Below are 24584 nucleotides of genomic sequence, written 5' to 3'. Positions count from 1 at the left end.
CCTGTTCAGAGTTCTGCTCAAATGCACCCCCAGCCCCCTGCCCCGTGTGCCCCTGGACCTGCCCGGGGTTGGGATTAGCTGCTTCAGTCACATTGTGCTCCTGATATATTTACTCTAATGTTGGGCTACAGTTGGTAGTTTCTGTGTATGTTTACCCCAATTTTATTAGAGGTGTTTCATTGTTTAACCCCCCGGAGGGCCGCTTTCCTCCTGGATGCCGATTAAGTATCTGGGTGGGAGGGAGCCCCGTTGTTCTAAACCCCTGTCTGCGGGCTACAGAAGCGGCTGATCATTTTATTCTCTGTCAGTCCTACTCCAGATATTGACAGAAGAGAGAAAGAGGGGGAGGAAGATGGCATGGGGCCCTGCCTGCCAGTCACCCCGAAGAACTGCCTTCCTGCCCGGGGCATCAGCGTCCTGGAGAAGCTCATCAAGACGTGCCCGGTGTGGCTGCAGCTGGGCCTGGGCCAGGCGGAGGCGGCCAGGATCCTGCACCAGGAGGCGGCCGGGGTGAGTCGGGGCCTCTCCCTCTCGTGGCCAGTGGGGCAGGTTCAGCTACCAGGAGCTGCCCATTAGCTTTCCTTGCTTACGTTTAGTAGCTTTTCAACAAGGGGTGTTTTTTCTAGAAATCAGGAGCGGGGCACTGGTGGAGAGCAGGTGTCCTCGATTTGGGGGGGGGGGGTGCCTAGTGTGGGCCCTCTGGGCATTTGGGTGCTCGGGGCAGGACTGACACTTCAAGAACTCGCCCGGGTGTCCGGGGACCAGACAGTGTCAGAACCAGAGGACCTGAGAAATCCTTTACACCCCCTTATTTACGTATGAAAATAAGGGGCTGTGTGATGGGCCAAAAGATTTCTTTGGAATCAGGCTGTGAGTTGGGCACGTGGCTTAAAATTTCTGAGTCTCACTTTTCCCACTTTGAAATGGGGCCATTAATTGCACTTTCCTCCCAGTCATGAGAGCCTTATGCGGGGAGATGGACTGGTGAGTAGGAGAGATGAGTCAGAACTCACCAAATGCCACCCCCACCCCACCCCCACGCAGTTTCTCTTACATGCTGCTTCCCTTTTTAAAAAAAGTTTACAGTTAATTTGTTTAATTGTAAAAGTGATACACATGTGTGTTCATTGTTAAAAAAAAAAAAATCAAGCTGGACAGAATTGATAAAGTAAAAGGAAGCATCTTATAAAGGTCTTTGCCACCAGTTTTTTTCAACTAACCCATTTCCCCCAAGTCTTTTTTTTTTTGGTTAATCCTCCCCAGAGATATTTTTTTCCATCAATTTTTAGAGAGAGGGGAGGGAAGATGGGAAGAGAGAGAGAGAAACATCGATGTGAGAGAGACATATGGGTTGGTTGCCTCCCACGTGCACCCTGACCGGGGCCAGGGATCAAGCCTGCAACCAAGTTCTTGCCCTTGACCGGAAATCAAGCCTGAGACCCTTTGGTCTGTGGGCCGATGCTGAAACCACTGAGCCAAACCAGTCAGGGTGAGTCTTTAAGGTTTTGTTTTTATTTTTATTTTTTTAGCAATGTGAAATTCACTTAACATAAAATTGGCTATTTTAAAGTGCACAATCTCACACATTCACAATATTGTGCAGCTACCACCTCTACCTGGTTCCAAAATATTGCATGACCCAAGATAAAACCCCTTAGCCCTTAAGCAGTCGCTCTGAGTTCCTCCCTCCCAGGCCCCTGGCAACCTCCGGTTTGCTTCCTGAAGTCATTTTTGCTAGAAGTGCATGAGTGTATCCCTGCAGCCCTTTTCCATGGAGAGTCCCACATCCATGACAGCTCATGTTCACTAAGCACTTACTATGTTCCAGGCATTCGTCTCAGTTCTTCCTGCGAATTGGCACAGTTTATCCTCATAGCAGCCCTCTGGGATAGGAATTACTATTCTGCCCCTTTTACAGATGAGGTAACTGAAATGCAAAGTTGAGTGACCTCCCCCAGGTGACATGGGGAATGAGTGCCCAATCTGGAATTTGAACCCAGGCGATTAGGGTGCTCCAGTGCTGTATCGTACACACATGTTTTATTTGATGCAGATGGAATCATATCTTTCAGCCATTGGACACTTTTGCTGTTCTCACCTTCAGCGTTGCCTGTAGTGCTTCGCTGTATCTGGGGAACAGTCCAGGCTCACGAATTTGTGGGGCTGATTTGGTCAGTGGACTCATCACCTTGGACTAGATAAAATCCATTGAGCCAGCAATTGTACCTGAAAATTGGAATTACTGCAACGTATGGGGCCTCCAGCAAAGTCCCAACCTCCTTTGCCACAGAATTAGAGCCATTGCACCTTCTGTTCCTTGCTCTGCCCTTCCACCCCACTCTCTCCCATGAGCTACTATATTTTCAAGCAGAAACCAAGCCCTAAGCTCGGGCTCTGATTAAAAGATTGGCCAACTTTTACCCAAAGTTGCTCTTTGCATGATCTTATTAACCCTCACAGCGATTTCTCTCTGGTAGGTGTTATTAGTGTCCCCATTTCCAGATAAGGAAATGAAGGCACAAAGAATTTAACTCACTTCCCCGAGGTCACACAGCTAGTAGGAGCAAAGCCTGCATGGTGTGATCTTCAGGGATGCAGGGAAGACCTTTTGCTGCGTAATGTCACCCCCTCAGAACCGTCCAAAATCCCACCAGTGCAATGGCTTCAGTGTTTTGAAAGATACAGACACTGTGTGTGGTCCTCAGGCTGTGAGAGCTCACAGGGCCTTCCAAGATCACCTGGACCCACCCCTCCTGGCACCAGTGTGAGATGGTGCTTCATCAATCTGGGGCCAGTGGTCAGGAGACTAGAGATCCAGGCCCTTTGTCCCAAATATCTTTGTGACCTTGATCATGTCCACCCCCTCACCACTCCCCATCTCCCATCCTGGCAGCCTCCTTCTCTGATAAGGTGGGAACATATTGGCCCAGTTTTGATTTTTTTTGTGTATCCAGAAACAAGGCGAGCAAAAAGCCACCTTTATTCATTCTACACCCAAATGGTATTTGTGTTTGTTTTATTTTAGGAGTTATAGATTTACAGAAAAGTTGCGAAGATAGTACAGAGGGTTCCCTTATACATTCCTCACCCAGTCTCCCCTGTTGTTGACATCTAACATTAATAGGGCACATTTGTCACAACTAACGAACCAAGACGGATACATCAGAATCCACTAAAGCCCACAGTTTGTTCACATTTCCTTAGCTTTTACCTAATGTCCCTTTTCTGTACCAGGATCCTATCCAGGGCACCACATTACTCGTCATGTTTCCTTGTCGCCATGTCACATGGCTATGACAGCTTCTCAGACTTGCTTTGTTTTTGATGCCCTTGACAGTTTTGAGAAGCACCAGTCAGAAATTATGTAGAATGTTCCTCAGTTGGGAGTTGTCAAGGGGTTAGACTGGAGCTGTTCTCATCACATCGCATCAAAGGGACGTGCTATCAACATGACGCATCACTGTTGATGTTGACCTTGGTCACCTGGCTAAGGTCATATTTGTCAGTTCCTCTGCTGTCCAGTTACTTCTCTGACCCTTCCCTACTGTCCTCTTCAAAAGGAAGTCACCGTGTACAGCCACACTCAGGAAGAAGCCATGCTCCACCTCTTCGATCATCTACGTAAATGATTTGGAATTCTCCTGCATAAGACATTTGCCTCTTCTCCCCCATTTATTTATTTATTCATAGCAATATGGACTCACAGATGTTTATTTTATGCTTTGGGTTATAATCCAATACTACTTTAATTATTTTGTTGCTCCAATTGTTTCAACTTTGGCCACTGGAGGTCTTTGAGTTGACTCCTGTGTCCCTTTGACAGACCCCATTGTGTGTGGGTTTTGTTCGTTAGTTTTTTGGAGCCCTTCCTTACTTCCTACAAGATGCTACAAGATGCTCCAGGCTTATCTTGTGTTTTCTTGCCTCAGTCCCAGAATCAGCCATTTCTCTGAGGAAGCTTCATTCCTTTTTTTGGAGAATAGCATTTGAAACCGAGATCGCAACGCTGTGTGTGTTCATTGCTCCTGGAGTGCCATCGCTTCTAGGCCCAGAGGTGGTGTTTAATGAAAGAGACTTCTTATAAGATTACTCTTTGTGGTGGGGTGTTAGCTCAAGAGTCGCAGGAACCTGAGCTGTGGTGTGGACCAGCCGTGTGGGAGGTTCGAGGCACCTTCCCCAGGTGTGAGTTCAGGGAATACCAATTCCTTCCATGTTAGTTTGGTGGAAACATCACTGAAGCCCGTCTCCTGCCCCTTCAGGGTGCTGGGGCCAGGAAAGAGCTCACAGTTAGCAGTCATTGTAGGGCTGCTCTGTGCCAAGCTCCATCTCTCATCTTTCCAACAGCCCTGCAAAACGGGCAGGCTCTCCAGCTCATAACTAAGGAAACTCAACTCTGATGGTAAGGAGTCTGCCCTGAGGAATACAGCCAGCTACTAAGTGCCTGCCTTCAAAAGCTTTAAAAAAAGCCACCCTGTCTCTGCCTCGGCCCCAGACACACTGATTTCTTTGGCTCGGAGTAGGGCTCGGGCATCAGCATGCTTTAAAAGCTCCCCAGGTGATTCTGTTGTGCAGCCAGGATTGAGAAACCCATTGTGTGCCACGGTACAACTTCAGCATAAGTCATGGGAAGGTGGGCCATGTGCATTCAGAGCGGGCTCCAGCCAGTGGACCACCGACCACCACAGGCATGGCAGCCCCTGCACTCACGGTCTCTGGGAAGAACCTGCCACTCCTGTCCCTGCCCTAATAGGCATGATTGGAAAATGTTCCCAAGCAACTGGAAAATAATCCTAAAATAACGAAAGTGGAAAAGCAGACAGCTCAGGATTCTCCAGGCCAAAATTGGAGAGTAAAAACAAAACCATTTACAGTGTATTTAGTGTTGGGTTTTCATAGGTTTGTTTGGAGAGGAGGAGGGGCGCGCCGTGGCTGCAGGCTTCTCTCCCTGAGCATCTTCTGTGCCAGCCGGTACTGAAATCAGTTGGTCTTTCCAACCCTCACTGACGGAAGGTAGACTGGGAGGGGCTTCGGTGACTGGCTGTCCCAGCCTCCGGCATTGCAGTAATTTACCCCTGAAACTAACCTTCGAGCAAGTCTCTTGGGATCTGGGAAAGACCCACGGTCACTATGCTGGGACAGTGTCTTCTAGTAGGAAGGAGTCCTGGGACCTTCAGCCCCCCCCCCCTCGCTAGACTGGAAAAGCCAGCTCAGAGAAGAGAAGTGACTTGCCAAAGGACATAGCAAATCAAGGTCAGGGAAGGGTCACCAAATGTCCTCCTCACCATGAGTGCTCTGACCGCTACCCCATTGTTTTGGGGCGGGGACTGGACCCTTGGAGTGGCCATGCCACCTGTCAGCTTGTACAGTCGGGGAAGGAGGATTCTTCTGGTTTCTGAGAGTCCCTAACCCCGTGGACGGGGAGAGCTGACAAAGGTGGGAAGAGGGGACAGGGAGTGGCCGACTCAGATGGCGGCTCAGCAGGGCTCCAGACGGCGCCCGTCCCTTAGAGGAGGCAGGCTGAGTGAGGACACGGGGGCACAGCAAGGTTGTGGGTGGCCTGGTTCTTCGGGACGGCTTTCGGGAGCAGTGGCGGATGGGGGTACCACTGTGTGAACGGGAGCTGCTCATCCTGGGCTGCTCACCCGCAGGCCCTGGTGCCTGGACCGCTCAGCTCATGTCCCCCCACTGCTTGCCTTGGTCTCGTCTCTCTGCTCAGGGGTGAGGCTGAAGTCTGCAGGTGCTAATGAGGATGCTTTCTTATCCAGGGCGCCTGCTGCCCCATCAAGTGGCCTTTCTGGCTCGGGGAGCCATCCGTGACTGGTTGAGGACAGGAGTGCTACCTTAGGGTGAGCGTGGAAACTGGCCTGCCTCGGAAAGCCTAGGCCAGAGCTCCGCAGCGTCGCTTCTGCCGCAGTCTTTCGGTCAAAGCAAGTCTCAAGGGCGCCCCCCAGGTGTGGGGAAATAGACTTTACCTCTGGGCGGGAGGAGCTGCAAAGAATTTGTGGCCATTTTTAATCTACCACATAGTGAATTGCCTTTGAGTCCTGTTTCTGTCTCTTTGGATAAAGATACATCATTATCATCATAATAGTAATCTCATAAATAATTATCATTCATTTATCAGATGAGATTTTGCATATAAAATACATATAAAATCTTAGCATGTGGATTAGTGCTCAGTAAATGCTAGCAGGCTAGAATAATAATACTAGTAATCATGTTATTATTATTATTAAGTGCTTACTCTGTGGCAGGCATTTTACATACATGATCAATTCTCACAGCACCCCTGAAAGATGGATATGATTGCTTTCACGGTCAGATGAGGAAATTCAGGCCCAGAGAAGTAAAAGTGATTCGCCCTTGGACCCACAGCTAGTAAGTAGCAGAGCTGGGATTCTAGTCTCCAAAAAGCTAGCTGCAGGGGGTAGGGAAAAAAGCAAGGGGGGCTCAGAGAATTTGCACGTGGAACCCCCAAGGGTGCTGGAGAAAGCTCTGGGTGGCCCACCCAGTGCTTTTGCCCCCTGTGTGGGAAGCATCTCCTTGGAGGATAACCAGTGGACACCTGGTGAGGGTGGAAGCCGGGGCAATCAGACAGCTCACACAGGTGGTCTCCCCCTGGCAATGACCTTGGCTGCCCTCTGCTGGGCTTAATCGCAGGAGACTTGCCATAAGCCAGGATGCTTTGCAGGAGTCACTACTCTGCCTGTTTCTGCAGCTTGCTGCACGGGGACGCCGTGTTTGACGTGCTGCCTGTGGATGCTTCCTAGAAGGGCCCTGTGACTAGCTGTGCAGCTAAACCTCCCCAAAGGGGATTGCAAAGCAGACAGCAGACACCTGTCAGTGCCCCCTCCCCACGCTGCCCCCAGTAACTCACAGCCTCTTATACCCCCCAACCCCCCTCTCCCCAGTGCCTATCTTGGCTCTTCAGATAAGAACCCCAGGACTTGGCCATGGCAGAGGAGGTGCTATGTGAGGCTTGTAGCCATGCTGAAAGGGGTGGGGGGCTGGTGTTCCAAACTGGGGACTTGTCAGACACAGCCTGGGGGGGCTTTCCACCCCCCACTTCACCCACCCCCATCCACGCCCTACCCCCAGTGAGCAGATAACACAGATGGTTGCCAGAGATAAGCGAGATGCTCATGGTCACACGTGAGTCTGCATCCTGTGTCTACGCTTCCTGTCCACATGGCCTTGGGTTTCTCTGATCTCTCTGTGCCCCAAGTCTTCATCCATCAGAGGGAATAGTAGTAGTACCAACTTCATAGGGCTGTGGCGAGAATTGGGTGATGCCCGGGTAAGGGGCCTGGGCCGGCGCACAGCCTGAGCCACTCTCCTAACTTGTGGCTCCCTACCAGGGACTGTTCCACTCTCTCAAGGAAATCCCTTCTCATTCTTTTTGCAATAAACATGTGCGTTCGATAGACAGGTCCCCTGTTATAGGTGGAGCCTGCGACTGGGAGACTGAGGAACCAGCTGGGGGGGGGCAAATGGAGCACGAATCCTTAGTGAGCATCTGGAGACCCATTTGTCCCGTCGGGGGTGTTCCTGTGAGTATCTCAATTACTTCTAACACCGAGGGCTTGACTTCATGTCTTGTTTCTGCTGGGTGGTCTTAGGTGTTCCTATTCCCATTTACAGACCAGAACACTGAGGCTCAGGGAAGCCATGGAATTTCCCAGGGCCACAGAACTCATAACTGGCTGCTCAGGGCCCTTTGGGAGCCCGAGGAGAAGTGCAGGTGTGGCCGACCCCCGCGGGGAGCTCCTGTCCGAGGGTTCCTGTCTCTTTTCTTTCTCTCTGTGGAACATGAGGGCAGAGAACAGAGTCAAAGTCTCAGCAAAGTAAGAAATCCAGAAAGTTCTGTGCAGAGGATGAAAGAGCCAATTAGAAGGCAGGGCAGCACCGAGGGAGGTCCCAGTTGAGGCTGGAGCCATGACTTGTCATCGCAGTCACCCTAGGGAGAGATCAATGCACTGTCCAAATAGTCAAGGAAGAAGGTGACTGTCAGTAGAGTAAGAAATTCAGGCTGTGCCACGGCCCTGGTCCTCGGAGGTGCCCCCCCCCCACAGAAAGTGCATCCTTATTGTAGACATACTTCTATTTTACACTCTTGGAAAAAATGATGGGTGGCATTTACACTAAAGGGTCATGACCCACAGTTTGAAAAACACCGCCTTCCTTCCTGTGCCTCTCCTGACAAGGATGGAGGGGGCAGCTCTGCCACATGCATGTGCTTTTGCACAAGTGGCCTGGGCATGTGTCCCCCACCCTCTACCACGTGCACCACAGGGATAAAGAGAGCACTTTCCCTGCAAAGACAGAACCCCCCCATGGAGTTTCAGTTCAGGAGGACACCTTCCTCAGCTCCTGCCCTGGCTCAGGGTCAAGGGTCCAGGTTTGCCGTCAGCCCTCCCAGGACACCACCGGCTCTGGCTCGGCCTCCCTTGCCACGCCCTGTTCCCCAGAACTTCAGGAGGGAGGCCCCAGGGGCAGCCCAGAGTTCACACAGCTCCACACTCACCCACACGCGTTCACACACGCGCTCTCTCACGCTTCTGCCAGCAGTTCCCTGACACCGGCTGGGTGTCCTACGCTTCAGTTTGGTTCTGACACTGCCTACGCAGAGTAAGCACAGACCCCACAAGTAAAGGACAAGGCCCCCCAACCAGACTGTCCTTACTGCAGGTGCCAGATGCCAGCCGGTCCCCAGGCTACCCACACTTCTGTCTCCCTTGCTGCAAACATAACCCCTCTTCAGGTTTGATAACTCACTGGAATGACTCAGAGAACTCCCTGAAAACACTATACATGTGATGATCATTTTGCTATAAAAGATACAACCCAAGAGCAGCTGAATGAAAGAGATTGGTAGGGGTGAGGTCAGGGGGTGGGGAAAGGTATGGAAGGTCCCACACCCTCTCCTGGTGAAATCTGGGCACATCACCCCTCTGCTCATCAATGTGTCACCAACCAGGGGCTCCACTGAGCTTCAGGGTCCAGAGGTTTTATTGCCGAGTGATTAAATCATAGCCTGCCTGCTTGAACTCTCTCGTAATTCCTCTCCTCTCGGGAGATCAGCCGTGGGGCTGCAAGTTCCAACCCCCTTTGAAACTAAGGGCCCACCAGGAGCCGCCCGGTCAGCTTAAACTCAGGTATGGTCACAAGGGGCTATTCATGAATAGCAGGACATTCCTAGCACCGAGGAATTCCAGGGGTTTCTGAAGCTTTGCCAGGAAAGGGGAACAAAGGCCAGATGTATTTTCTTCAATCACCCACACACTGGTTCTCACACACACACACTCTCTCTGACATCCCCTCGCACGCTGCTGGCTCCCACCCGCCTAGTGGGCAGGGGCGGCCTGCATTTTGGACCCCCAAAGAAGAGGCCAAGCGAGCTCTTTTCTTTGAAAGACAGCGTGCTCCTGGGGTGAGCTCAGGTTCAGGAGACCGTCCCAGCTCAGTGATGCCGCAGCTCGAAGCAGGGCCAGGCTGTGCTGGGAGCCCAGGCGTCGTCTCAGAGCAGGGGGCAGAGGCAGCTGGGTGCCAGCCATCCTCCTGCCGGGCCCCTGGGAGGGCACCTTTGCAGGCAGCAGCCGCCTGCCTCTTGCTCCTGGCATTTCTGCCCCCCCCCCCCACTCGTCCTCTGTCTGCTCCGAGTTCTCACGCTCTCTCCATGCTCCAGGAGAGGGGCTGGTAAACTCATTTCCAACCTCCGGTCAATGACTAATGGATTCATTGTGTCGCTGCTCCCAAGGGGACATGCATTGTCATGGGAAAGCAAAACCTTAGGCCCAGGAAGCCACCCTCTGGGCTGGGTGGAAGGTGCTCGGGGTCTAGAGTTTAAGGGCTGAGCTCACATCCCAGTGCCGGCACTTACTTACCTTGTGGTCTTGGGCGTTACGTGCCTCTCTCAGTTTCCTCCTCTGTAAAATGCGGGTACTACCCCTGGCTGGTTTGGCTCAGGGATTAGGGCGTCAGCCTACGGACTGAAGGGTCCTGGGTCCCATTCCAGCGAAGGGCATGTACCTCGGTTGCAGGCTCGATCCCCGGCCCCAGTCCGGGTGCATGCGGGAGGCAACCCATCCATGTGTCTCTCTCACATCGATGTTTCTCTCCCCCGCTTCTCTCTTTCTTCCTTCCATTCTCTCTGAAAAGCAATGGGGGAAAAATATCCTCAGCTGAAGATAAAAATAAATAAATAAAATAAAATGGGGATAAAAATAGCACCCCTCCACCATCACCACCATAGCATTGATAAGAGAATTAAATAAGCTCTTGAATCTAAGGAACTGATGTTAGGGCTTGAGGCAGACTAGGGGTGCAATATGTGTTAGCTGTTACTGTCAGTAACGATATAATTATAATGTTTCATTAATATTATAATACCATTGTATTAATAACAAAGATGTGTAATCATAATAATAGTAACGATAACAATGGCAGGGAATTTGGAGCATCCCCAGAGGCTGGCAGGACAGTGTGCCTCGGTGGGGAAAGGGAGGAAGGGCCATCTCAGTGGCCCTCCTGAGCCCCTCGTGTCTGGGGCCACATCTTCAGAGACGTCCCAGTGGGCTCTACCCAACCTTCCCTCAGCGCCATTGGCTGGACTCCTGATCTTCCCAACTCTAGCCCCTGTGCTTGGGACCTCAGTGGGGGAAGCTTAGACCCCTGGGTGGGGGTGCGGGGGGAAGGGAGGGGGACGTGGTGATCAAGGAATGACCCTTTCTTGGCTGAGGGACACCTGTCCCCCCTCCCCAAGGGAATCTGTGTTCTTGGAGTCTGAGGCCTGAGCTTGGGTGGGGGCAGCAGAGGCTAAAAAGGACATTTTAAATGGTGGAGTTTGTGAGTGAAGCAGGGACCCCCTCCATCCCCATGATGGCCTTGGGAAGTGCAGCCCCTTCATTGAAAAGTGGGGGTTCTGTAAACATGCCAACTCTGGTTTAGACTTGAGTGATGCTTGATTACTAGAGCAGAGACGCATTCACCAGGCCGAGAGGTGGCGTCTTATGGGACTCGAGTGAACCCCCAGGAGAAGAGGGACAGGTGCCCCCCAGTGAGCCAAGTCCGGACGGGTATTTACTCAGTCGTCACACCAGCTGCACTCTCAGGATCAGAGAGGGCCTTGGTTCCTTCATCTGTAAATTGGGGATAACAGCACAACTCACGTCAGAGGGTTATTGATAGAAAGGTGCAAGCGAATATATGAGAGGTATTCATAACAGTTCCTGTCACAGAGAAAGCTCTATGTTAATTATTAGCTATTTTTATCTCTGTGGGGAAAATAGTGTGAATTGACTAATACCTGTGACTATTTCCAGCAGCCTCCCCGGGGTGGACATGCTGTGTGAGCATGTGGGGGTGAGTTGAAATTCAACCTGACTCCCAAACATTAGAACTTTTCTTAGTGTGGACCCTGGACCACCACCCTTAGTAGAATCAGCTGATTCCGGATTCTCCTTCCTCCCCCAACCGAACCAGCATCTCCAAGGTGGGACACGGGAACTTGCATTTTAAATACCCCTTGCCTAACTCTGTCTGCAACACAGAATTCTTTGGGAAACATCGATTTAGTTGAACCCCCTCTGTGGGCAAATGAGAAATTGAGACTCAGGAGCCAGGGGACATGGGCCAGAGGACATGGGCCAAATGACACGTGGCTCCTGGGGCAGAGTCTCCCATTCTCCTGAGGGATACTTGACTGTCCACCCTGCCGCCTTGTTTCTGGAACATTTCAGATGACTTCCATCTCTCTGTTGTCTTTCTGACCTGCACCCAAATCTTTGATTCATGGAGCCCCCCCCCTTTTTTCTGTTGCAGACGTTCCTGGTTCGCCGGGACAGCTGCTTGAAGCACCTGGTGCTCTGCGTCCATTTCCCTTCCCTGAATGAGAGCTCGTCCGAGGTACTAGAATACACCATTAAAGAAGAAAAATCGAGTAAGTACCCTCCTTCCGTTCTGGCCTCTGACCACACAGCAGCAGCAGCAGCAGATGCTACACCCCCTGACCACAGACACTCCTGTCAGGCCAGAGGGGTTTAGAGATAGAAGCGGGGGAGCTTTCAGTGCACTGAAGCCACTGGGCCAGGCCAGTGTCAGTTTCCGCTCGCCCGTGTCACTGCTTATTGACTTGGCTTCCCTGTGGCTGCTGTGAAGTTTCCTCCTGTCCGCTCAGGCTGGAGAGAAGGAAGAAATGGAGAGGAAACGTCTGGGCCCTGGGGTCCTAGTGACAGCCCAGCACACACTCAGAGCATGATCTCGGACAAGTCACTTAGCCTCTCTGAGCCTCTGTTTTCTCATCTGTCAAATGGGCATGGCAGTCACTCCTGCCTGTATCACAGGACCTTTGTGAGGGTCAAATGGGCAAATGCTTCAGAAGACAAAGCCCCTGTGTGTGCACAGGGCTGCCAGGAGCGGGCTTGCACCTCAGTGGAAAAATGTTTTGGGACCCCCCGTTCCAGAGTGGGTTTGTACTGATACACAGTGAGAGTGTTTGGGCTTCCCCTCCTCTCATGGGCCATGCCACGCGGTAAGGGCCGAAAAGCCTGTTAGAAGAATCTGAAGAATATTCTAGGTACTGGCTTAGACCCTCTTATAAGTGGATCCAGGGCATGTGGGAAGCTTTTTACTCTTGGTTAGCAACAGAGTGATAACAAAGAAAGTATTATAAGTATTATAAGTATATAAATATATTTATATAGTTATACATTATATACTTAAATAATTTATGTTTACATAATTAAATATTACATAAATATTTTAAAATAGTTATTAAATATTTTGGTATGCTTGTTTCTTAAACGACACGTACGCCTGGCACTGGGTACATTGAAGATGAGTAGGACAGAGTCCTGGCCTCAAGGGTCTCCCAGCCTAACTGGAGGGTGGGGGACATGGTGCGTGGGAAAGGCATCAACATTTGCTGTGCAGTGTGACAGGTGTGGCTGCAAAGGGACCCAGAGCTGAGGATGTCAAATGAACTCAAAGAGTCTGGAGGCTTTGGCTGGAAATAAATGATAGAGATTTAGTCAAAAGGCCAGGCAAAATCCCAGCAGTGTTCCAAAGAAGAAAGAACAGTTAAGAATTCTTTTCGTATAAAGCACATTCTTGAACATTACCAGTCCTGCACTCTCAGCCCTAGGATTGCCCCAGGCCCGTTACCAGATGTCAGATGAACTGCAGGATGGGGGTGCCTGGAGGTCGGGTCATGTCCAGTGGTCAGGATAATGTATGTCTGTCGGTGGATGTCATGTGGTCTGGATACATGAGTCCTTCGGGAGATAAGCAGAAGGTTATCTGGAGGTCTGGCATGTGTCTAGATGCATATCCAGGCTTGGATGCAGGACTGGAAATTTCAAAACATTTAAGTTCTCAGGCTCGTTAGAACAAGCATAGAATCCTTTCCTCCTGCCCCAGCCTACTTGATTTTAGGAATTTCGCAGCTTGGCCACAGGGACTGCGTTTACTTCTTCACCCTATTCCTGCAGACCATGGTGGGAAGGATTCCGGGAGGGTGTCAGACGGGGGAGCGCAGGCTGGGTCCTGAAGGGTGAGTGCCTTCGGTAAAGGCCAATGTTCTAGCTCAGGAGTTGGAGGAGAAATCGAAGCAGAGGCTGATCCTGCTCTTGCCTGAAGGGGTCCTTTCTATGGAGACCCGGACTCACGAAAATGGGTAAAACATAACTCACTCACTCGTGTTCAACAGATCGTTATTCAGTGTCTACTCTTGTCAGGCACTGTCCTACTGGGGACCCAGCAGGGAACAAAACCCAGTCCCTGCCGCTGCCTCTCGGAGCTAACCTTGGGGTGGAGAGAGGAGGCAATAAGTAAGGAATGCAGGGAGGCTGTCGGTCGGGAGGAGGGTCAGGCTCCCGAGAACCCAGAAGGGGGAAGGTGAGCCGGCTGCAGGGATAACAACAAAACTTATAATGGCTGAAGCACAGAAGAGGCTGGTTTCCCACTCGTGCGAGAGTCCTGGTCCATGGGTAAGGCTCAGGGACCCTGGCTAGTGGGGGCTCAGCCACCCCAGGTACACAGCGTCCAGTTTCCCGAGAGGGGGCTTGTGGGCGGATCTTACCAAGTCCTGGAAGTGGGCGTGTCGCCTGTGCTTCCATTCCATTCTCTGGAACTGGTCAAGTGACCGCACCCAACTGCAAGGGGGACTGGGAAATGTGGTTCAGTGATGTGTCCAGGCAGAAGCAGCGGGCCTGGGTTTTGGTGAACTGCTACGAGTCTAAGGTCGTAGAGTGCGTAGGGTTGTTAATTTATATAGCAAACCTTAATGTCCCCTGTCCTGCAGTGTCCAGCAGGAAAGAAAGTGTAGGGCTCTCAAAGAGGAAGGAAACAGCGTTATAGTTTCCCCAGATCAAATGATTTAGCACCCTCTATGGGCTGCAGAAGGGGTGAAGTTGTTTGGGGTGCCTGCTGCTCTCCAAGAACCCTTCCTCAGACATTCCCAGCAGGTGCCTCTGGGGCTGCAAAGACCCTGGGTGCTCTCTTGAGGTCCTGGGAGAGGGACACACATCAGCCTAGCTGTTTATGGGCTTGTGTTGTCCTACCTCTTAGTGAGAGTAACTGGCCTTTGGGGACTTGCCTGCCCAGAAACTAGTTCGCTATGATCCTTTAGAAACCTAAAGAGCCAAATGTGCATTAAATTTTAATTTCAACATAGGAAGGTAGTTGAAAGTGGGGAGCGATGATGTGCTGAGCCTGTTACACATCAGCACATGCTCTAGATATGCAAGGGGGGGAGCATTGTTCAAAGTCAGGCTGATCAGGAAGGCTTCTTGGAGGAAGAGGGAATCAAGCTGGACCTACGAGTGCCTCGAAGGTCTGCTTTTCTCCTTTGCCCCTATGCTTGTTTTCCACCTCTCTGCCCCAGTCTCCAGGGCAATCACTTCTCGGTCGTTCCGACCCAGTTACACCCCTGAGCTGCCCCGGCCTCTTGGAACTTGGTCAGAAAGCAGACAAAGCCCGACCAATGGAACCAGGACGCCGTGTCCGGTGGCATGTCTCATTTCTGATTAGGAAGCCAAAAGACAAACCTGGGAATTTAGGGATTGAGGCAGCTGACTTCCCTGGGTTTGGGACTTCCTCCTAGCACCATGTAATAGAATCTCTGTATCCATTTTTAAACTTTTAAAAATTTCAGTACCCAGCTTTGCTGAAAAGACCATCAACACCCAGACCCAAAATCCTTTATGTAACATAACTCTTCTAATCACGGCTCGTGTCCATTCACTGTAACCGCACAGCCGTTTTTTATAAGTTTGTGTGTGTTTAGTTTTGCTCTTTATATTAATTACTTCACTGCTCCCCACACCTCTGACCCCCGAGTCTGCCCCCAGGGCGACCCCGGACGATCCCGAGAGGGCAGCAGGGAACAGGCACCTGTGCCGCGTTGGGCCGCGGGCCTGCTTCTTCCCTGTCGTCCTGTTCGGTGCTTTCCTCCCTAGCACCGGGGCGGAGCACAGCGCGTGTTGGAACCCAGCGCTGCCTTTTACTACCTGTGTGTGTGACCTGGGGCGCCAGGGCCCTACCAGGGGGACGGTCACGGTGCCTCCCTCAGAGGGTGCTGGAAGGAGTTGATGTTAAGTGCTTAGGACAGGGAGCACCTTTCCACTTGCTAGAATGAATCGCTCAGTAAAGCCAATTAGAGCTTTTTAAAAGATAATAAAGTGCTTAGCACAGTACCCGGAGAACCGGAGAATGTTAGAATCGTGTTGGTTGTTACTCTTGTTTTGTTGTTAATCCTCCTGCAGGATTAAGCAAAAAGGAGGGGAATGAGCCTACACATTTGGTTCCAAGGCTCTGGCTAAATCCCAGCCGAGCACATGGGGACTGGCTTGTAGCCCCTCTTGGGAGGAGGGAGCCACCACCCTCCTGAGTCCTCCTGTGGCTGCGGTGGCTGCAGACGAGGGTGGCCCTAGGAGGAAGTAGGCAAGGGAAAGGCCCAGGGTCTGGAACTGGGGCCTTTTGCTGGGGTTCCCCATGCAGAGCTGAGGCCAAGGAAGGCGACAAGGGGATCTCCCAAAAGTGGGTGGTAAGCCTCATCTGTGGCCCACTCTGTTGGCTTTGAAGGAGAGAGACTCCCCTGGACCGCCGCTGTGCGTCAGTGTGCTTGGATTGGCCTCTGGTTCCTTGTTCAGAGTTTCTTGGCAAAACGCTGAACCAGTCCGCTCGGACTAGTTGTGCCACAGTAACAAACAATCCTACACTGCAGTGGCTTGCACACAGGGTGTGCGTGCGCACCAAGTACTGCACACAGAGCAGCATGAGTGTATTTTTCACTCATGTTACATGTCAGCTGAGGCTCTTTATTCCGCTTTATTTATGTATTTTAAATCGTCACCCAAGAACATGCTTATTGATTTGAGAGAGAGAGAGGAAGGGGGAGCGAGAGAGAGAAACATTGATGTGAGAGAGAACACAGATTGGTCGCCTTCCGTATGTGCCTCCACCTGGGATCGAACGCACAACCCAGGTTTGTGCCCTGACCAGGAATCGAACCCGCAACCTTTCGGTGCATGGGACGACACTCCAACCAGCTGAGCCACACCGGCCAGGGCTTCAGCTGAGGCTCTTTGTGAAAACATCTTCATTCTGTAATTGGGGCTGACACAGCAGCACCGTCTGGGGGTGGAGGGGAACGAGACAGGTGGCAGAATTCCACTTTGGCTCTCAAAGGGTTTACTCAGAGGCGGCAGGTGTCATCTCCCCTCACATCTCATTGGCCAAAACAGGTCAGGCGACCAGGCCAGACACCAGTGGGATGGGAAGTATTGTCCTCACGCCAGCATGTGACCAGCAGGGAGGGGCTGCGATTTTTTGAACAAGTATTACCACCTATTACCTCCCCAGCCCTCGGTGCTGCACTGAGGTGACCACAAGGCTTTGTGGTGTCTGACTCACCACTTAACTTCATCAGGGACCCTCAGAGGCAGGTGTGGGGGGTGGGGGCAGAGAACCAGCAGAAGAAACATAACTTTTCTAATCATGATTTGTGTCCACTCATGAACTGGGGGCAGGGGACATAGTGGATGAAGGAGCAGGAGACAGGATGGATGGAGGCTAGACCAGCTTCTGTACTGCAGCCCTTCCCCTTTATGGCTGCAATTAACCACCTGGCCAGGGGACACTAGCTACGTTTTCATTAATCTGCATGGTTGAAGATGGTGACCGTGACACGTTCATGTGATGGCATTTTTCTGCTAGCTGCTAAAAAGAAGAAAACCAGCCCCGGACAGTATTCTCAGTGGTTAGAGCGTCACTCCACACACCAAAGGGCCGCAGGTTTGATTCCCAGTAAAGGGCACATACCTGGGTTGTAGGTTTGATCCCAGCCCCATGTGGGAGGCAACCAATCCATGTGTCTCTCTCACATCAATGTTTCTCTCTCTCTCCCCCTCCCTCCCACTCTCTCTAAAAAAAAAAAAAAAAAAAAAAAAAATCTATTGAAAAAATATCCTCAGTGAGGATTAACCAAAAAAAAAAGAAAACCAGTCGGCCCCTGTCTCTAGAAGAGGAACCAGGGAATAGTGGCAGATGGTGTGGTCTGGCCCCTATGGGAAGTGACTTCTGGCACTTGGCTGAGCCACTTTCCCCTAGTTTCCCGGGCAGCCCCCCTTCACCCCTTGTCTGTGTTCTACTACCTGACTGAGCCCTGGCTTCAGGAAGCCTGGCCTGCCCAGATCAGTTAGGATTTTTCTTGCCCTGAACACATCTCCCCCTCTCTGGCCTGTGGATTTAGGCCCGGTAGTTGAAGCTGAGAGATGTACTTGGGAACAGAACCCACCTCACGGGCACTTGGTGAACATTGTGCTGATTGGCGCTGATGGGGATCACTGACCACTGGACTGCGGGCACCTTTTAAACCAAGGAGGGAGGGAATTCTAGCTGAGTCTTCCTGGAAGTAGAGACCTGTGTGCACGGGCCGGTCAGAGTGTCATCCAGACTGACTTCAAAGTCCACATGGGAGAATTACATCGGGGCTCTTGGGTTTGATCCTTTCACCACCTGACCCATTATCCTAGAGTGATATTTATACCTGTATTTGCACCAAAGTGTGTTAAGTCCAAAAAAAGGCAAGGAATGATTATTAAAGTCAGAGTTGGAATGGAGAAGGCAGGCTCCTACTGTTTCTATCGGGGGCAGTATTGCCTGGTGGTGAGTTTGGCACCCTTCTGAGAGCATGGGCTTTGGAAAGGCAGACAGTTCCTGGTCTTTATTCTGTCTCTGTTATCTTGTGACATCAGACAGGTTACTTAATTAACTTCTCTGTGCTTCACTGTCATCGTCTGCAACACGGCTATTGGAGAACTAATGAGTGACTACATGTGGGGACACAAGACAGTACTGCCTGGCGTGTGGGAAGCACTCAACAGCATCGTACCCGTGATATTGTGATTTGTGATAAGAAATAACCTATTTGGTTTTTGATCCGTTCCTGGCACAGAACTCCCCAAACCCTTGGAATTTCCTAAGCGACAGAAGCGAATCCACTCCATACCTGTTTGATTACAAGCCCAGCTGACAGCCTGAACTTGCAGTTGGCATCTGAAGGGGTGGGGCAGGAGGCAGTCTTGCAGGCCTGAGCCCTTCACCTGCAGGGTTTGACACAGTCTCTTGATAAATAATGCCAGAATTGAGGTGAATTGTAGGCCCCCCCATCTGGTGTCAGGATTGCTTTTGGTGTGTGGGGGGGATATATTGGAGTTGATGTCAGAGTTGGAGTAACTCTCTAGCATCATAGCATTTTCTCCTGGAAGAAATGGAGACACTTATGGGGAAAAGCTGTCACAGTGCCTGCGTGTTGTAAACGCTCAATTAAACCAGAAGTTATAATTAGCTCTGGGGATTGAGTAGCATGTAGCTTACACCTCAAAACCATCATTTCCTGCAACGCCTTGCTCCTGAGAACTCTAAGAAGTTGATTTCTTATCTCATGTTGGTTATTACCCGTGGAGGCTTGGGCTAAAAACTTACCAGAATTTATTTATTTCTGTTTTCTGCTCTTCCCTTTTCGGCCTCCAAATTTGGGGTTGAGGGGCGGGGGGAACACATCATTTATAATTGAACTCCAAGAATTTATTACTATAAAACTTTGATGAATTTTTCTGTTTTTTAATAGATTTTGAATCATAGTGGTCCATATAGTTTTTAGCCTTCCTTTGTTCACTTAAACATTTTATTGTGAGCTTTCTCTGTGTTATTAAACATTTTTAAGTCTTTATACCCAATTAAATACAGGCATACCTCGTTTTATTGAGCTTCACTTTATTGCACTTTGCAGATGCTGCATTTTTTACAAATTGAAGGTTTGTGGCAACATTGCATTGGGCAAGTCTATTGGCGCCGTCTTTCCACCAGGCTCAGGTGATGGTTAGCATTTTTTATCAGTGAGGTATTTTTAAATTAAGGTTATGTACATTTTTCAGGCATAATCCTATTACATACCTAATAAGCTACAGGATAGTGTAAACATAACTTTTGTATGTACTGGGAAACCAAAAATTTCATGGGACTCGCTTTATCACACATTATTTGCTTTATTGCGGTGGTCTGGAACCAAACCCGCAATATCTCCGGGCTCTGCCGGTGTGTGCTGAGTGGCTTCTGAGGGAACACACGTCTGACAGGCCCTGCAAGACGTGGCTCCTGCCATTGGATCGGTGGGGGAAACAGACACACACACACTTAACCAAAAATGCAAGCCAGTTTGTCCTAAGTACTAGAATGTAAGTGTGCCCTTTGGAGCATTAAAATTCATTACTTTCAGCGGTGGGAGATCAACCCAGGCCTCTCTGGGCCTTAGGAGATGGGGAGTCATGGTGAGAGAGAAAATGGTGACAAGGCATGTCCAGCTGAGACCACGGCCTGCATCTTGCTCAGAGACAGGAAAGAGTGACGAAGGGTGGGCTGACGCCCCTGGGGCGAGGTGATTGGAAGCATTGTTGAAGGTGAGGCTGGGGAGGTGGGATCCAGCCAGGTCGCAAAGGGCCCTGACAGCCACCCAGGTGTTAGGGATCCAGTTGGTAGGTCGTGGGAAGGCATGAAAAGTTTTTGAGAGGAAATACCTGGATGAGATCAGTGGTTTAGATGCGAGCTCCTCTGTGTGGGTGATGCATGGGGTAGTTGACAGTCCCAGGAACGGGGCAGAGGGAGAGGAGGGCAGGGTTTGAGAGACCTGCCAAAGGTAAAGCCTTGATGGCTGCCGGGAAGCTGGGACGGGGCAGTGAATGGGGCCACGGAGGGGCAGGGCCAAGAAGAAGGAGGGGCCTGGAGCAGTCCTTGCCCACGGGAGGAGCAACCCTATTGAGAGGTCAGGCCTTGAGAGAAGGCGGAGACGCAGCATTGCCAGTCTGGGAACCGTGAACACAGGGGCTGCCAGGAATCTGTTTGGACCCGAGGAAATGGGACACAGGAGGAGGTTTTGACCGAGATGGGAGAAAGATCCACAGAGGTAAGAGAAGGGGAAGGATGAGGGAAATGGGCATCATGCCAGCTTTAGGCCCAAGTGGGTGGCCTCAGCCTGTATTTACAGTAACTGTCACCTTCAGGGGCTTTAAAACAGCTTCAGAAAATATGCCTAAGGGGGAAAAGTCCAACTCAGCTGTTTCAGAGAACCAGGGGCTTCACGCAGCCTCCCCTCTTTTGGAGGTGACTACAGAGGTGTCAGGGGTCAGGGCCCAGGCTTCAGTGCCTCCTGGGCTTCCAGTCACAGGAGAGCATTGAGAGTGGATTATCTTTGCTCAGCATTTGCATCTGGGACTCCCACCCTCCTTTCCAGCTTTTTCTGCCGACCTCTGCTCCCCTCCGTGAAAATCTGCTCTCTGGAAATTCTCTAGCCAGTAAACAGATTTATACTCACATGTGAAAGACTAACACCACCACAAAGTAGTCAAGTAGTGCCCCGGGCCAGGAGGGTGTGGATTTCAATAGGAATGAAAGTTACAGTGCTGGTGTTACAACATCTACGAAATGTAGTTTGTCCTGACTGTCCTGAAAGAGCAGAGGAGGAGACACTCGGTCTGTTTAAGGCTCATCCTCCCTGTGCCCCTCACCCACCCAGGCCCTCTGACTTCCCCACAGGCCACTTAGGTGGACAGTGAAGTCTCATGATGGGTCCTGTGCCTGTTCTGGCCTCTTCTGGACAATTTCCCTCAAGTTATCGCAGTGTGGAGAGCCCCCTGGAAGAGCTGTAACCCCCATGTGCCATCTGGAGCTGCCCTGCTCCCTTTTTGCGCCCACCTTTGCATTTACCATGTTTCTCCCACCTCTGTGCCTGTGCTTGGGTGTCTCCCTGCTCCCCTTGGCCCACCAGGTCTCATCCTTCATTGTCCGTTTCATATTTTCCCATCTTTGTTCCCTGCTGTCTGGGAGCTTCTGAGGGTAGTGTGTGTGTCTGATACAACACCTGAGGTCCCCAGAGGCTAGTAGAGGGCAGGGCACGTAGCAACTGTTCAGCAAGAACTGTGCCACTGATCAGCTGGTTAATAACACCTCACACTTGAGCAGAGAGACAGCCTGATCTGGAAGGATGGAGAAGGTGGGCTTCACAACCCAGCGGGTCCCAGTCCAAATCTGACCCCTTTGCATTCATCAGCTGTGAGGCCTTGGTGATGCTGCTCAGTCCTCTACCTCACTAAGCCTTGGTTTTCTCAGCTGTGAAATGGACTCATAATCATAGTGGAACTACACACAGTAGGTGCTCCTATAAAGGTAATTGCCCCTCCCCTTCCCTGATTGCCCCCCTTGGCCTGGGTCCTAGGGTTAGAAAACCTGGGTTTGCATTCAGTTCTGCTGCTTAACTAGCTTTGTTTAACTAAAGCAAGTTGTTTGACTCCTGGCCCTCACTCTTATCTACCATAAATGGGTTAATGATGCCTCCGAGGATATTGTTATGAGAAACAGACAAGAAAACATGTGACTGTGTCTAAAACCTGGCAGAAATGCAAGAGTGAGCTGAATTCTGTGGCATGCATGCGTTCATGTGTATATGCAGCTAGAGCTTCTACTGAGCCCTGGGTTGTGATATGACCAGCTTCTACAATTTTTTTTAAAAAATTTTTTTTGTTTAAAATATTACAGATGTCCCTTTTTCTCCCCAATGACCTGTTCCACCCCGTCCCTTCCCCCTCCCCAGTCCCTCTCCCCACCATTGTCCGTGTCCTTGGGTTGTGCATAGATGCATATAAATTCTTTGGTTACTCTCTCCCCCTCCACCCACCCGCCCTCCTCTGTCCCTCTGACATTCGTCAGTCTCATCTATGCTTCTATGTCATTGAATCTATTCTGTTCATCAGTTTATTAAGTTCTTTAGGTTCCACATATAAGTGAGACCATGTGATGTTTGTCTTTCTCTGCCTGGCTTATTTCACTCAGCATAATTTTCTCCAGGTCCATCCGTACTGTCCCAAAGGGTATGAGATTCCTCTTCTTTATAGCTGCGTAGTATTCCCTGGTGTGAATGCCCCACAGCTTTTTTATCCACTCATCTACTGATGGGCACTTGGGCTGTTTCTAGATCTTAACTATTGTAAACTGTGCTGCTATGAACATCGGGGTACATATATTCTTTCTGATTAGTGTTTCAGGATTCTTAGGATACATTCCTAGGAGTGGAATCACTGGGTCAAAGGCAGCTCCATTTCTCATTTTTTGAGGAACCTCCATACTGTTTTCCACAGTGGCTACACCAGTCTGCATTCCCACCAGCAGTGCACTAGGGTTCCCCTTTCTCCACACCCTCGCCAGCACATGTCTTTTGTTGATTTGTTGATGGGGCCATTCTGACAGGTGTGAAGTGATACCTCATTGTGGTTTTAATTTGCCAGCTTCTACTCTTAAAAGGCTCACTTGGGCAATTGAGTAGATTGGGGCAAGAATGGAAGAAATGAGACAAAGTGCTTTTACAAGTGCTCCATGGCTCTCATGGGTCCCTGTGTGGAGGCTCGGCTTGCTCTGGGAAGATTACTCCACATTCAGGAAGTGTAAGGAGATGTTTCTAGGGGACTCAGCTTTGGGTTTTTTTCCCCAAAAGGGGAAGCTGATTTTTACCTCTGAGCACCTCTGGAGCACCTCCAAGATTTATTTTGCTCTGGGAGTTTCCAGGCCGCTTCCCCACTTGGAAGAGTGAGCAGCTTTAGGGCCAGTGTGAGCTTTGCAGAGCCATGGGTAAGTGCCAATGAATTGGGTTCTAATTTGGCTCCCTCGGTAACTTACTATGTGACTTTAAACAAGTCACTCAGTGTCACTGGGCATCCTGGGAGAATGAACCCCTGATCTCACCTGGCAAGAGATGGATACAAAATGCCTTGGCAATGCAAAAAAGTTAAAGACAAACAGGATCTTAAAAGCAGCAGGACAAAAGCAGTTAGTTACCTACAAGGGAGCACCCATATGACTGTCAGCTGATTTCTCAACAGAAACCTTGCAGGCCAGAAGGGAGTGGCAAGAAATATTCAAAGTGATGAGTAGCAAGGATCTACAACCAAGATGACTCTACCCAGCAAAGCTACTATGTAGAATCAGAGGACATAGAAAGAGCTTCCCAGATAAGAAAAAGCTAAAGGAGATCATCACCACCAATCCAGGATTACACGAAATGTTAAAGGGTCTTCTTTAAGAAGAAGGGGAAAAAAGATAAAAAATATGAACAATAAAATGGCAATAAATACATATCTATCAACAATTGAATCTTAAAAACAAAATAAACAAGCAGAACAGAAACAGACTCATAGATACAGAGAACATTTTGATGGTTGCCAGATGGGAGGGGGATCGGAGGATTGGGCGGAGAAGGTGAAGGGATTAAGAAATACAAATTGGTATTTCCAGAATAGTCATGGCCATGTAAAGTACAGCATAGGGAACATAGTCAATAATATTTTTTTTATTTAATTTTTTTTCTTTTAAATATATCTTTATTGATTTCAGAGAGAGGAAGGGAGAGGGAGAGAGAGAGAAACATCAATGATGAGAGTCATTGATCAGCTGCCTCCTGCACGCCCCCCACTGGGGATGGAGCCCGCAACCCGGGCATGTGCCCTGACTGGGAATCGAACCCCGATCATCTGGATCCTAGGTCGACGCTCAACCGCTGAGCCACGCCCTGCCGGGCGTCAATAATATTTTAATAGCTATGTGTGGTGTCAGATGGGTACGAGATTTATCAGGACGATCACTTAGTAGGTTACATAGTGTCTAATCACTGGGGTGTACCTGAAACTAATAAAATTTTTTTTTAAATGCCTTGGAAGGCTAAAAGCCCGCACAGAGAGAAGGTGCCATTCTGCATTTGCCTGGCCCAGGCACCTGGATTACAAACCTTGCCACAGCCAAGGAAAATACAGGATGCTTGATGCCCAGGGAGCCCCGCTGGCCTCCTGGGAAGTCATGTTATTGTGCCTGTTTCATCAACTTCTCCTTTCCGCCCAAACTACTTAAGGAAGCGGTCAGAGGTGAGACCTTCTGGAAAGTTCTGTAGAAATGGACCGGCGTCTCTGTAGCTCTTTGTCTGCATCTCCCCTTATCTGTTGAGAATCAATGGTTAGTCTGTGCTGCTTTTATCAGCAGTCCTGATC

The 24584-nt window shown here is 50.2% G+C and overlaps 1 protein-coding gene across 1 annotated transcript in view; it reads left to right on the top strand.

Annotated features, from left to right (window-relative positions):
• Positions 1–336: 336 nt before the first annotated feature.
• RIN3 (Ras and Rab interactor 3) overlaps positions 337–24584 on the top strand; it is a 74642-nt gene continuing 50394 nt past the window's right edge. Inside the window, exons 1-2 of the mRNA XM_016205721.2 lie at positions 337–510; positions 11821–11938. Of these exons, the coding sequence (XP_016061207.2) occupies positions 358–510; positions 11821–11938 (271 nt within the window). The 5' untranslated portion in view covers positions 337–357. The remainder of the gene's footprint in view (positions 511–11820; positions 11939–24584) is intronic.

The sequence above is a fragment of the Miniopterus natalensis genome, chromosome 1 (assembly GCF_054644295.1).
Source record: "Miniopterus natalensis isolate mMinNat1 chromosome 1, mMinNat1.hap1, whole genome shotgun sequence".
Lineage (NCBI taxonomy): Eukaryota > Metazoa > Chordata > Mammalia > Chiroptera > Miniopteridae > Miniopterus > Miniopterus natalensis.
The sequence above is the reverse complement of the archived record's forward strand: the minus strand, read 5'-3'. Positions and strand labels throughout refer to the sequence as shown.